This window comes from Copadichromis virginalis, linkage group LG6, assembly GCF_057382275.1.
Source record: "Copadichromis virginalis isolate Kocher_CV1m ecotype Utaka linkage group LG6, C_Virginalis_male_GT1.1, whole genome shotgun sequence".
NCBI lineage: Eukaryota > Metazoa > Chordata > Actinopteri > Cichliformes > Cichlidae > Copadichromis > Copadichromis virginalis.
Window position 1 is genome coordinate 44,028,679 of NC_140623.1, and position 12,038 is coordinate 44,040,716.

Genomic DNA, 12,038 nt, shown 5'->3' on the forward strand with positions numbered 1-12,038 from the left:
TTATGGTTTTAAAATCTTGTCTGGTTTCATTTATAAAGCATGCAAAATTCAGTTTTGCACTATTGTATTTATTTATTCTCATTCTTTTCTATTTCTTATTCTACTTTTATTCAAGCACAACACTGTTGGACTGATTCTTAGTTTAACTTATTTCTGTATAGCTACATATTTGAATTTGTTCATTATTTTGTTCACAGTTTGCACCTTTGATCCAGGAGGAAGATATTTGACCTCACTGTATACTTAAGTGTAAAATGTTGGGTAGAAAATAAAAGTCTACTTAGTGCTTTTTGGAGGACCACGTGACGCTTTTGCCTCTACAGCCTTCACAGGAAGTGCGCGGAGACAGAACTTCCGGTTGTGCGGTAAACATGGCGGCGCTGTGCAGGGTCGTGTCGGGGCTCCGGTATCGGGTCCGGCTCTCCCCCCGGTTCCTCCGGAACTCCTTCAGCTCGGACTCGGGCCCCGCCGAGAGCCCGATCTCCGGGTTCTCCGCCGCCTTCGACCACCAGGAGGTGCTCCGGCGGGAGACACAGAGCAACGCGGCCGGGCCGAAGGCCTCCTCTTTGGATCCGGAGCTCAGCTTCGCTGCGCTGCTTCGTCGGTCCCCGCTGATCCAGATGGGCCCAGCCAAGGACGCGGTGGTGGTGGGCAGGGTGTTCCGGGTGGTCCGCGACGACCTCTACATCGACTTCGGTGGGAAGTTCCACTGCGTGTGTCAGCGGCCGGCCGGGGCCGACGGCCTGCAGCCGGGCTCCAGGGTCCGTCTGCGGCTGCAGGACATGGAGCTCACCGCCCGCTTCCTGGGAGCCAGCACCGACACCACGCTGCTGGAGGCCCAGGCAGTGCTGCTGGGCCCGCTGGACGGACGGGAGCACCAGATCCGGGACTGAGGCTGGAACGAGGTGGACTGTGGCCCACGGGTGGAGGACTCTGGTTGTTCGTGTGTGCACCGAGGCTCAGCAGGGCCCGAAACAAGGACTGAATTAAACAGATTTTCTTATCACGTGACGTTTGACTGTGCTGAATGACCCCTGACCCCGGTCACGTGACATTGCTGGAGCTGATGGCTGCTGTCACTGTTCGTTATCATCAACACTGAAACTAACCAATCACGGAACTGTGATGTCATAACATGCAGTGTGTTTGTAAAAGTCTGTCATGGAAAAATCATTGCAGCTGTTTTCTTTATGTCTGCAATAAATAAATGTGTGATCGACGTTCAGCTCACTCCTCTCGGTTTCACACAGCTGCAATACTGAGGTGAGATGGCAGGTTAAAGGTCAGCTGATAAAGCTTCAGGTCGGGGAAGAGCAGCATCAGCAGCTCCTCACACAGGAAACGAGGCGAAGCTCAGAGAAACAGACACAACGATGCTGATCAATTACTTTATTTTTCTCCCAGCATCCATTCAACAGCTGGAAGACCCGTGATTATAGAAACTACTACCTGCACAGGTGTGCTACAATACCTGTGTGTGTGATCATGCAGGATATGAATAAGGCTGCAGAGTACTCTGATTAATATCTTTCTGCTGCATGCTTTACTGTAGCAGTACTGCAGTAGTATAGTAGTAGTACTGCAGTGTAGTTCAGTGCAGTAGAGCTGTGATGGACTGGTTCTTCCTGGAGGAGGCGCTCTGACGCTCAGGTGACTCAGCCGCACATGCTCATACAGAGCCACTGAGGAGAGAAGACACATTGACAGTCTGTGAGATTAAAGTTTGATGTGACAGATTATTTACTTTTATTTTTGTGTAATAATCACATTTATATTCATATTCATGTCCTAAATCCTCGTGACTCGCAGGAAGGAGGCGGGGGTCATTTTTCAAAGGTTTGTGCTTTAATGTGAGCGAGTGAGAATTACGCTCTGGCACAGAGGCTCAGACAAATCGTGAACCGTAAATCATCGGCTTACAAGAGATCTGACTGAGTCAAAGCATCCTTTATGCACGGCTCCTCAAGCAATGAAAAGATCGGTCCACAGTAATCTGGTTTACGCAGCAGAATAAATTTGTTATTATAAAAACAATAAATAAAATGTAGACTGGAGGCAGGAGGGGCACTTAAACACCTTTCTGCGCCTCCTGGTTCCCAAACAGAGCCGGAGGCGACCCTAACGTTTCCTGTAAAATGATCCACAAACATAGACTGTACGCTGAAGATGGAAGATACTCCACGTATGGAACAACAGGTCCATAAATACGAAAACAGTATTTACACAGAAAAATGATGCAAAACATGATTCTCATCACAGGCCTGACGGACACTGATGCTTACAGGCAACATATCAAAGACCTGCTTCCGCTCATATGAAACTAACATGGGTCTGATACTCGAGCGCGTCTAAGCTCAGTGTTTGTGGAGCTCAGAGACGGTTTACCTCGATGAGGTTCATCTCCACGGTGCCCGTCCCGTCTGTGTCCAGGTGCTGGAAGGTTCCTGACAAACACACACGGAGCAGCTCAGGACAAATAAAATGTTAAAAGGTTTATTGTGCATGTTCTCGCGGTCACATGATCAACCTACGGAACATGGCCTCCAGTTTGACGAGGCAGCAGGTGAAGTTGTCAAAGTCGATGATCTCGTTGTCGGCGTATCGAGCCACCAGCATCTGATGCAGCTTGTTGTTCAGTTTGAAGCCTGCGGACGCGACAGATCTCAGGTCAGTTTAATGCAACAGAGCACGCTCAGTAACAATGCAATACTCAGTTACCGCCATTTTCCAGCGCCAGACGCATCTCATAGGAATTCATGCAGCCAGATTTATCCAGATCGAACTCTCTGAAGATTCCCTGAAAACATGAAACCAAACTCGTCATCGCAGGACTCGATCGGATCGATCGGATCGATCAGCAATCGGATTGAAGATTTTGTTACCCAAACATTTAAAACCCACAAAACCAGGACCTGATGGACCAGCACCGATAATCAATCGCTCAGACTTGGGGCCACTTCTTAAACTAATCAGACTGGAAGAAAAAGAGGAAAGCGATCGAAGGGACACGCGACTCGGTGCTCCGTCTCATGACAGATAAAGTTTTTATGTTTGAAATGAACTCGATATCTTTCACCTGTGAGCTTCAGGTGTTCACACTCACCAGCCACTTCCTGATCTTGTTCCAGAGGATCTGAAACTCCAGCAGCCCGAGGCGAGCGCTGCCATCTTTCTGAGATCGAGTCAAGGCCAACACGTCTTATTTCAGACATCAGTCATCAAACTTTACCTGTCCAACGTGCTGAGCGGCGAGGATACGTCCATGAGGCTGACCATGGCTCTGCAGGACTCCGTGCTGAAGCCGTCAGTCTGCAGGTCTCTGTCTGCAAACCAGACCAGATCACAACCACATCAGAGCCAACCTCTCTGACCAATCAGAAGCCTCCATCTGATTGAGGAAGACTCACGTTTGGACACGACTCTGTTGAGGATGGTCCTGAGCTCCCGCACTGAGATCTCCATGTCCTACAGGGAGGAAACAGGAAGTGAACGTCCTCGCTGTTTCTGCACGTTCAGTCCAAGAACGTTTTAATTCATGAACTCACGTCTCCAGACAGCTGAGCGAACATGGACCTGAAGGAGTCGTCGATGTCGCTCTCTGACACTTCCTCCTGCAGAGAAGAGCAGGAAGGTCAAAGGCCAAAGACACAAAGTCATAAAGCAGCCAGTTTGGTTTGTTTACCTCTTCATCAAAGTTCGCCACCACGCCGTCGTCCATCTCCCTGCAGAGTCACAGACTGTCACTGAGAGGTCTTTTATTTTGATAAGTAAAGGTGTCTAGATAGATCATGGTGAACTCACTGGCTCTCAGACTGCTTCTCTGTGAATACCCGCAGGACAAAGTCCGCCTCCTTCGAGGGTTCAAAGGTCGACGGGACAATCAGGTACTCGCCGGGCGGCAGGCGGAACCTGCCGCTCACCTCTCGCAGGTTGATGAAGGTCTCTGAGCGAGCGCAAGAGGACTGACGCAGGAAGAAGTCCTTCTTCATGTGAACGCTGGGACAGCCTCGGTGCTGGGGGACAGACCAACGCCGCCACCGTTAGCGAGTTAAAACAAAAACGGAAAAGTGAAACGGACCGGAGCGACTCACCTGTTGAGGAATCTGTGAACGAGAACAGAGGAAACGTCACCAACAGCAGAAATACAGCGTGATAACAACATCACCTTTCTGACCTCTGACCTCATAGATGGCAAAGCCAATGGTGTGCATGTCCTGGCCTTGGCGGCGGTAGCGGCGGCGGTCTTTTTGCATCAGCGCCACCAAGAAGCTGCAGGCGGCTTCTTCATCTTCGGGGTCATCGTCCTCCTCTAGCAGGGAAATTTTATACTGAGGGTTGATCCAGAAGGTGTCTGCAGGAGAGCATCACGAGTATGTAGTTATAACCAAGGCGCACACAGGTGTCAGGTGTAGCGCGGGCTCTACGCTGGGTCCTCCGCTTCTCTCTTTAGACGCTTAGATCAGGACAGAAGTTCGGCTGAGCCCCTGAAGATCATCATGTAGCATCTGCTTATCAGTGATCAACACGCCGAGCAGCGCTGTTGGTTTGAGAAACTCTAAAATCCAGATTATAAAGATGCACAAAAACTTTCATGCTGATTGGGGACTCAGTAAAAATCTGATGGACTGACTTAAACTGTGTCGGGTCCAGGCCCGCTCACTAACACACCACCCTGAAGGTACGCCAACAGTCAGAGCCACCTGGGCTCACCTGCACTAACTAATTGTTAACGTTTCCTCGCCATCGGACCATGGTCCGGAGACTGGGACGAGAGGGGTAGATGTCCTCCTTTGGGGTCAACCCCCTTCACTTTTCGCAGAGTAGTGAGGCAGGCAGAAATTATCTGAGACACCAGGAATACTGAAGAGACGAGGCTTCAATGGTAAATGGCCTGTACTTGTATAGCGCTTTACATATCCAGTCATCCACCCGTTCACACACACATCCACACACTGGTGATGGCAGCTACAGTGTAACCACAGCCACCCTGGGGCGCACTGACAGAGGCGAGGCTGCCGGACACTGGCGCCACCGGGCCCTCTGACCACCACCAGTAGGCAACGGGTGAAGTGCCTTGCCCAAGGACACAACGACCGAGACTGTCCGAGCCGGGGCTCGAACCGGCAACCTTCTGATTACAAGGCGAACTCCCAACTCGAGCCATGATCAATGAGGGTACTGCTCCTTTTAATACACACTGCAAAGGCTGCAGCCCGTTAGACCGTCTCTATCAACTCCAAAACCTTCTTCATTCTGCTCTGCCGTCAGGTGCTGCGCCTACACGCATGCTCACATGTTACATAGACTCTTCACACCCCCGTCACACACAAGCCAGACAATCCCTGCGACATACTCAGACCTCTTTTTCACCAACGTGGTGCCGAGCCTCGGAGAACCAGTCTGCATTTCCTCAGCTTTGAGAACCAACTATGATACAGGATTACAGGTTGTCTGGCTGGGTCTGCCAATCAATGGTAGCCCCTCCCACAGTCACTGACATCAGAGGTCCTGACTTGGTGGGCGTGCGTCGAACTGGTTCTAGTTTGAGCACGGCACCATGTTTGTATAAAAGAGGTGTATCTGCCCCTCCCTCCTCACTCGGGTGGTTCCTGCAGCCCCCGGCGGTGCTCCCTCTCCTCCAGCTGCCCTCGTACGTGGCGGTGTTCCAGAAGCTGGTGGAGTCCTGGCTCAGAGCGTCTGGAGTCAGATTGCAGATCTCCAGCCGGGAGAACTGACGCAGGAACTCCTGGAATGACATCCTGCACAGCGACAGTCGTTTGAACATCTTCGTCCTTTAAAGACACCACAGTCATCATCACAGAGCAAACATACCAGAACTCCCCGTCCTCCATCTTACACAGCATCTCGTCCTTCTCGGCCGAGTCGATGGCGTTCCACTCCGAGGAGCTGAAACACCAACAAACGTTAAACTCTCCGTGCTCTCCTCCTCCCACTTAGAGTCTGACAAGCTGCAGCACTCACTTATCGCTCCATGCTCCGGTCCACTCCACCTGACCCCAGGGGTTCCTGATCCGGATCAGCAGCTCGCGCTGGCGCCGGTACTCCACCTACAGGAGGACAAACACCTGAGATCAAATGAGGAAATCTAAAACTGAGCGGTTCACCTGAGAAACAATGGTCAATGCTAACTTTATTGTCCCCAATGGGAAACTGATTTGCAAAGTGCAGCAGGCAGCAGGCATGAAGGACACTCGATGTCTCTTGGTCTAAAACTGATTCAATAAAACTTTATAAAAAAGGGTCATCATTTTGGGCGCCGGTTTGGCTCGCTGGGATGAGTGGGCAACCGGCCCGGGTTCGAATCCGACCCGTGGTCCTTTGCCCTCTCTCTGCTTTCTGTCACTCTTCACTGTATCTATCAGATAGAGCCCAAAAATGAATGAAATGCCTGTTAGCCTGTGTACTACAACAGCCATTAGTGTGTAATATAGTAAAGAACCAGCTGACACACTGAGCTTTGTTAGTTAAAACATCTAAAATCCAACCAACAAGATTAAAATCCAGTTTAAACTGGAAGTCGATCAGCTGCGAGATGTGGCTGATTGTATAAAAACTGAAGAAAAGTCAGTAAAAAGGAGCCGAGCGTGAGCTTTGGCCCCATCCAGGAAACGTAATAGAGCGACCACATCAACGCCCTGCAACAAGCTGCAGAATCTACTTCCTACTTTTCACAGGATTTCATCCCTAGAGCTGTCAAAGCGACCGGCCTACAATCATTTCGTGATCTGGAGCCGTCTGCTGCTGAAGAGATCGACTCAAACACACTTTGGATTGATTTGAGCTTTTTTTGGAAATCCACCAACACATTTAGTCCTTGAACTCCAAAACGTCCAAACCATCCTAACTGCCCCCTGAGGATAAATAAAGTCATTCTGATTCTGACCATGAAGCCAGTCACGTGTTACTGAACCTTCTGACAAATGAAAGAAATAAATTAAATATTCATTTTGCATGACTTTAATTTGGATCCTTGTTATTACAGCCAACGTTTCACCGTTTGTTCCTTAAACAGTGACGTGGTGAAAAATCACACTCTGGTGTTATTCAAACGTAGGGAGGTGAGCTGACATGACTCTCAGGTAACAGTTTGTTACTTTTACCTCGCAGCTGAGCTCACCTGTCTGAGGCCTGTCACAGAGTAGGCGTGGCCTTTGACAAGCTTCTTAAAGGTGACCGCCTCCATGTCGAGGCTGTTGGTGATCTGAAGACAGAAGTTCGTTTGATCAGTGTGGACAAACGCTCCGTTTTCACATCATCACATATAATTACACCTGAAAAACCTGTGACATCACTTCCTGAAACAGAAACAAGCGCCTGCACTGATTTGCTGAAAGTCTGCGGGACATTTTGTGTGTTTGACTCCAAGGAGACGTAACTGACGTCGATGGAGCAGCCGAGCAGCGAGCCTCTTTCTAGCGCTTTACTGATGATGCGATGAAGATCTTTGGGTGCCTTCTTCAGCTCGTACATCTCTGACACGCCTCCCGTAAAGTCCTCGAAGCCCTCAGTGGTGCTGCCGCCGGACAGCGCCTCGTATGACCCGTTCAACCTGAGAAACAACAAGAGACACGCAGTAAACACAAAGTTCACCCGCAGATGCCGTGCTGGATCGCGTTGAAACCGGCGAGGCTGGAGATCGGCACCTGAAACCACAAACAAACACCTACAAACATGAACACCTGTTTGTAGGTGGGCGGGTCTTACTTGGCGTAGGCCTTCTCCAGCAGAGCGCTCCAGAACTCAGTGCCTTCAGCCGAGTGGACGAACAGCAGCTCGCCATCTTTGACTGGCAGCCGGTCGTCGATCACCACGTCCACCCACTGCCCAAACTGCCAGAACTGCAGAGCAAGAAGGAGAATCAGTCACCTCTGACAGGTGTGTCCTCATCCAGCATCAACCACCAGCCGCACTCAAACCATGTCCACAAAGCACGTTTTACAGGTGAATGAGCGTGGCCTCGGTGCAGAAAGTCTCACCTGGAAGTGGAAGATGCCGGCGTATTGGTGGCTGAAGCTCTGACCGTGAGGAACAACGCGATGCAGCAGCTGCTCGTTCAGCGTCAGCGAGCCAATCGCAGCCAGCAGCCAGCAGTCACCTGCAGGAGCACGCACAGGTGAGACAGGTGCACACCTGAGCCTCTTTTACAAGTTACTTCAGCCTGAATGAAGTGAAGCTGCAGCCTCTGCTTATTCTTTTTAATCTGATCTGATTGGACAAACCTGAATGGAGAGGCAGCGCCCTCTGCAGGCGGTCTGTGGTTACATCACCATATTCAGGTAAAGAGCTGCTGGGAGCGCTGAGCTCACATCAGATCAGCATGACTCTGGACGATGATGATGATGATGAGTTTGGGAAGTGTTTGTCGACATTCTTCTGACGGTCTCTCGGGACTCTAATGCTAAGCTAAATCCTAACAGTACATTAAGCTGCTAATGGTTCCGACTAATGGACGGGCGTCCAGTGTTCACAGATCAATACAGGTCAGAGTGCTGCTTTCAAGTACATCCCGTAACATCAAACTCTACTTCAGGAAATATGTTCATCACATTCTTCGTGTTCACCTGGTTTACACCTGGAAACAGGTGAAGCTTAGACAATATTTTAAGCTCTTAATTAAAAGGTTAAGGGTTAAACCAAATAAACAACCCCTTCGCTCATCTTATTTTTTCAAGGCTTGGATGGAGACTGGGCCTGAGCGAGTCCACAACGAGCGAGAGAAAGACACCTCAGAGCCGACCACAGGTGGCACACCTGCCTGTGTTTCAGGAAGGTCTGACTGGATGATCGACCCCGACCTCAGAGATCAGTAAGAGTGATTCTTGGCTTCAGTCCATTGAATCGGAATCATCGTTGACATTCACGTTATGTTTGAATGCGGCGTGTTTCAGGATGTTTGTCTGGCTTAAATCAGAGCTTTTAGGTGTTCTGCTGGTGGACACGATCAGAACAGAGAAGTGACACACACACACACACACACACACACACACACACACACACACACACACACACACACACACACACACACACAGTAGAGGCAGGTGAGACCGAAGCTGAGCGCCTGGTTGTTGAGTGATGAAGACGGCCTGTTAACCGCTGCTGCCCCGGCATTAGTGGAGCAGGGTAACCATGGTAACTAAAACTAAAAACATGGGGAATTCTGAAATAAATAAATTCGCGCGGAGCTGGAATTGCCAAAAGTTTTGACTTTAGACAAAAACATTAGAACTGAACCAAAATGGATCCACACAGGGACGAGTTACAGCTGGTAAGCAGTGGTCACATGACAGGAAGTAAACAAACTCAAAACTGAAGTAAAGACTGAGGCTCGCCAGAGCCAGGCTCGTAGCCCTGCAAGTGTTTCTGGTATTTTGTCCACTTCCTGTTTATCTCTGTGAGTTGCTTTTAGGGATCAATAAGCAGCGCAGTGGAACGTTAATGCTGATTGTTTTTGTTATTGATCCATTATTACTGTTTAGTTGTCACTCAGTCTGAGTCCCCTGTTATTATAAAGTGCTTCTCTGCCTCCAGCAGGCGGAGCCAAAGCATCGAAAATAAGCCTGAGCTCCTCCCACCAGCGGCCAGGGGTGGAGGGTTCATACCGATCATTCCTGTCCAGTTCAACACACACACACACACAGTGAGTCAGCTGGGTGGAGTCCTGTGTGTGAGAGACACACAGAGACCAGTCTGTTGACTCATACACACATGCTGGTGTTGCCTGTTTGTGAGGACCTGGTTTACTTCCTGTTTTCACAGATGCAGAGTTATGATGGCCTCAGCTGACCGAAGAGACAGAGGAGTGTAACACAACTCTTAACTGTATGTATGTATATGATCAGCTGGATCAATCAGCCTGGAGTTCATTGATCGAACCACCAGCACGTTTACATGAAAGAGGCGGAGCCTGAATCACATGACTGCCGAAGTGCTGCATGTGCTGAATAACGTTTGTTCAAAGCAGAAACACAGTTTCAGGATGACTGGCTTGTTAATGAACAACAAACCACACATGCACAGGTCAGTGTGGTTAACCAACCAGCATCGAGAACCACCTAAACAAGAGGCCCACAAGGTTCTGCGGTGCTAAACAGTTTCCTGGAGTTCAGGAGAAGGTACTGGAGGAACAGGAAGTGCAGGTTTCTGTGTGTGGTTCTAAGAATCACACACCTGATTTACTGGAAAGTTCCAACCGCCGACTCACACTGCATACCAGACCGGTTGAGCCTGTTCCAGTGCAAACTGGGAGCTCTGACAATGAAAATAAGGATGTTTGCATATAAGCGTCTCTGTGACGGCGTCAAAGCAAACAAAAAGTGCTAATCTGAGCTGGCGGGTCAGGACAGAGTCAGCAGCTGATTTTGGGTTTGATGCGGAGTTTTTATTCCAGCGCTGATACTAAAGTTCATTCAGCCACAGCTGCATATAACCGCTCGATAACTGCACCAATTATTGCACCAATAACTACCTGATAACTGCCTCCATGACTGTCGGAAAGCTTCTCTGACAACTTCTTAATAACCGCCAGATAAGTAGCAGTATGTTAAACCTGGACAGATAACCTGTGAGAGGTCACATGACTTACCCAGAGCGCCCTGACAGATGTCGGTCCTGGTGGCTCCGCCCACAATGAACTGAGGGTTTCGTGTCAGTTCCTGGAACAGCCAATCAGATGCAGGTATGAGAGTGTGTGTGTGTGTGTGTGTGTGTGTGTGTGTGTGTGGGCTCACCGTCGGCCTCTTCCACTCCACTCCTCTGGTTTTGGCCGTGAACGGGGCGAGCTCCTTGAAGCCGAGCGAGCCGGGTTCTGCGGGGAACATCGGGTCCTCAAACAGGGTCCTGTTCTGCAGGCAGTCCTGCCTCAGGGCCTCGAAATCCTGGTTCAGGTAGCGCACGGCCTGCTGGACCGAACCCAGACCCGCAGCTCGGGCCCGGTCCATCTGGATCCGCTCAGACACGCCTGTAAACATCCTGAGCCAGAACACATCAGAACTTTGAGCAGCCAATCAGAGCAGAGGAAAGCAGGTTTGTACCGGAGTCTGTCTGGCAGGCTCACGGCTGATAGGAAGTAAAACTGATGCTGAATTTTTCTACTGACCCTGTAAACAAACCCCAGGTGACCTTCATCATGTAAACACTTCTGTTTCCCTCTCCTACAGTTTGAAGATGGCCCCGCCCCTCCCTGAGCCTGGTTCTGCTGGAGGTTTCTTCCTGTTAAAAGGGAGTTTTTCCTTCCCACTGTCGCCAAAGTGCTTGCTCATATGACTGTTGGGTTTTTTTCTCTGTATTATTGTCTTTATCTTACAGTACAAAGTACTTAGAGGCGACTGATCACGTATAAATAAAACATATGAAACTGACTCGACTGAACTGAAGCTTCACAGCAGGAGCCCTCAGGCAGGACCATCAGCACACCTGCTCTTGTTTCAGACAAAAATCAACCAATCAATCAGTACGCTGTGATAGAACACCACAAAAATCATGTAAGGACGACACAGCTCACACAGGTGAGGACACACCTGTGTGAGCTCTGTGAGTTCAAAGAGTTGCGGACTCATCACAGCTGATCGATCAGAGGACCGGATGGTTTGTCTCAACTCAGCTGAGGAACACGTTTTCCCGTCATGCCTTTGGGCTGAGGACTTTCTGCATCAACCCCGTTAATTGTGATCGCGTCATAATATTTCTGCCGTTGGTGACAGGAGCCGTGACGTCATTAACGGTAAACAGCTGATTTTGTTCTTGTTTCTGTCTGAATCTGCACGCAGCTTTGGGGCTTCTGATTGGTCCAGCGACGCAATGATGTAATCAGTTTTCTTGAATCAGCGCAAAAACGGAGAAATCAGCTGATCAAACCGGAAACGGAAAAAACATTGGGACCAACAGGGATCGGCTCAGCCCGGTTCGGTCCCAGCTCCAGGCTCACCTGCACCCGTGTGGAGCTCCTCTGTGTCCTGCTCCGGGATGTGGTCTGCACCGGGTCCTGGATGCTGCTGAAGATGCTGAGCTGCAGCACCGCG

At 49.8% G+C, this 12,038-nt stretch overlaps 2 protein-coding genes and 1 long non-coding RNA gene across 3 annotated transcripts in view; 2 read left to right on the forward strand and 1 right to left on the reverse strand.

Moving 5' to 3' along the window:
* Positions 1-322: 322 nt before the first annotated feature.
* mrps28 (mitochondrial ribosomal protein S28) lies at positions 323-1,220 on the forward strand. Its single transcript, XM_085460656.1, has one exon. It carries the CDS (start codon positions 372-374, stop codon positions 891-893), a length of 522 nt encoding a protein of 173 aa, XP_085316782.1. The 5' UTR covers positions 323-371; the 3' UTR covers positions 894-1,220.
* Positions 1,221-1,374: 154 nt separating this feature from the next.
* Positions 1,375-12,038, reverse strand: part of LOC146708650 (calpain-1 catalytic subunit-like) — a 10,765-nt gene continuing 101 nt past the window's right edge. The window contains exons 1-22 of the mRNA XM_085460647.1: positions 11,945-12,038; positions 10,749-10,989; positions 10,604-10,673; positions 7,998-8,116; positions 7,726-7,859; positions 7,402-7,570; positions 7,139-7,222; positions 5,983-6,068; positions 5,833-5,907; positions 5,599-5,759; positions 4,182-4,351; positions 4,092-4,103; positions 3,802-4,013; positions 3,683-3,722; positions 3,546-3,611; positions 3,408-3,465; positions 3,259-3,323; positions 3,104-3,172; positions 2,719-2,797; positions 2,532-2,645; positions 2,386-2,444; positions 1,375-1,682 (exon numbers count right to left, since the gene is read on the reverse strand). The exon at positions 11,945-12,038 is cut by the window's right edge and continues 101 nt beyond it. Coding sequence (XP_085316773.1) covers positions 1,656-1,682; positions 2,386-2,444; positions 2,532-2,645; positions 2,719-2,797; positions 3,104-3,172; positions 3,259-3,323; positions 3,408-3,465; positions 3,546-3,611; positions 3,683-3,722; positions 3,802-4,013; positions 4,092-4,103; positions 4,182-4,351; positions 5,599-5,759; positions 5,833-5,907; positions 5,983-6,068; positions 7,139-7,222; positions 7,402-7,570; positions 7,726-7,859; positions 7,998-8,116; positions 10,604-10,673; positions 10,749-10,989; positions 11,945-12,038 — 2,204 coding nt within the window. The 3' untranslated portion in view covers positions 1,375-1,655. The remainder of the gene's footprint in view (positions 1,683-2,385; positions 2,445-2,531; positions 2,646-2,718; positions 2,798-3,103; positions 3,173-3,258; positions 3,324-3,407; positions 3,466-3,545; positions 3,612-3,682; positions 3,723-3,801; positions 4,014-4,091; positions 4,104-4,181; positions 4,352-5,598; positions 5,760-5,832; positions 5,908-5,982; positions 6,069-7,138; positions 7,223-7,401; positions 7,571-7,725; positions 7,860-7,997; positions 8,117-10,603; positions 10,674-10,748; positions 10,990-11,944) is intronic.
* Positions 9,177-10,608, forward strand: LOC146708651 (uncharacterized). Its single transcript, XR_014920993.1, has 3 exons — positions 9,177-9,286; positions 9,550-9,658; positions 9,778-10,608. It is a non-coding gene; the product is annotated as an uncharacterized LOC146708651 (long non-coding RNA).

Coding starts and splice junctions, on each gene's coding strand:
- mrps28 (XM_085460656.1), top strand. CDS start 372: ATGGCGGCGCTGTGCAGGGTCGTGTCGGGGCTCCGGTATCGGGTCCGG.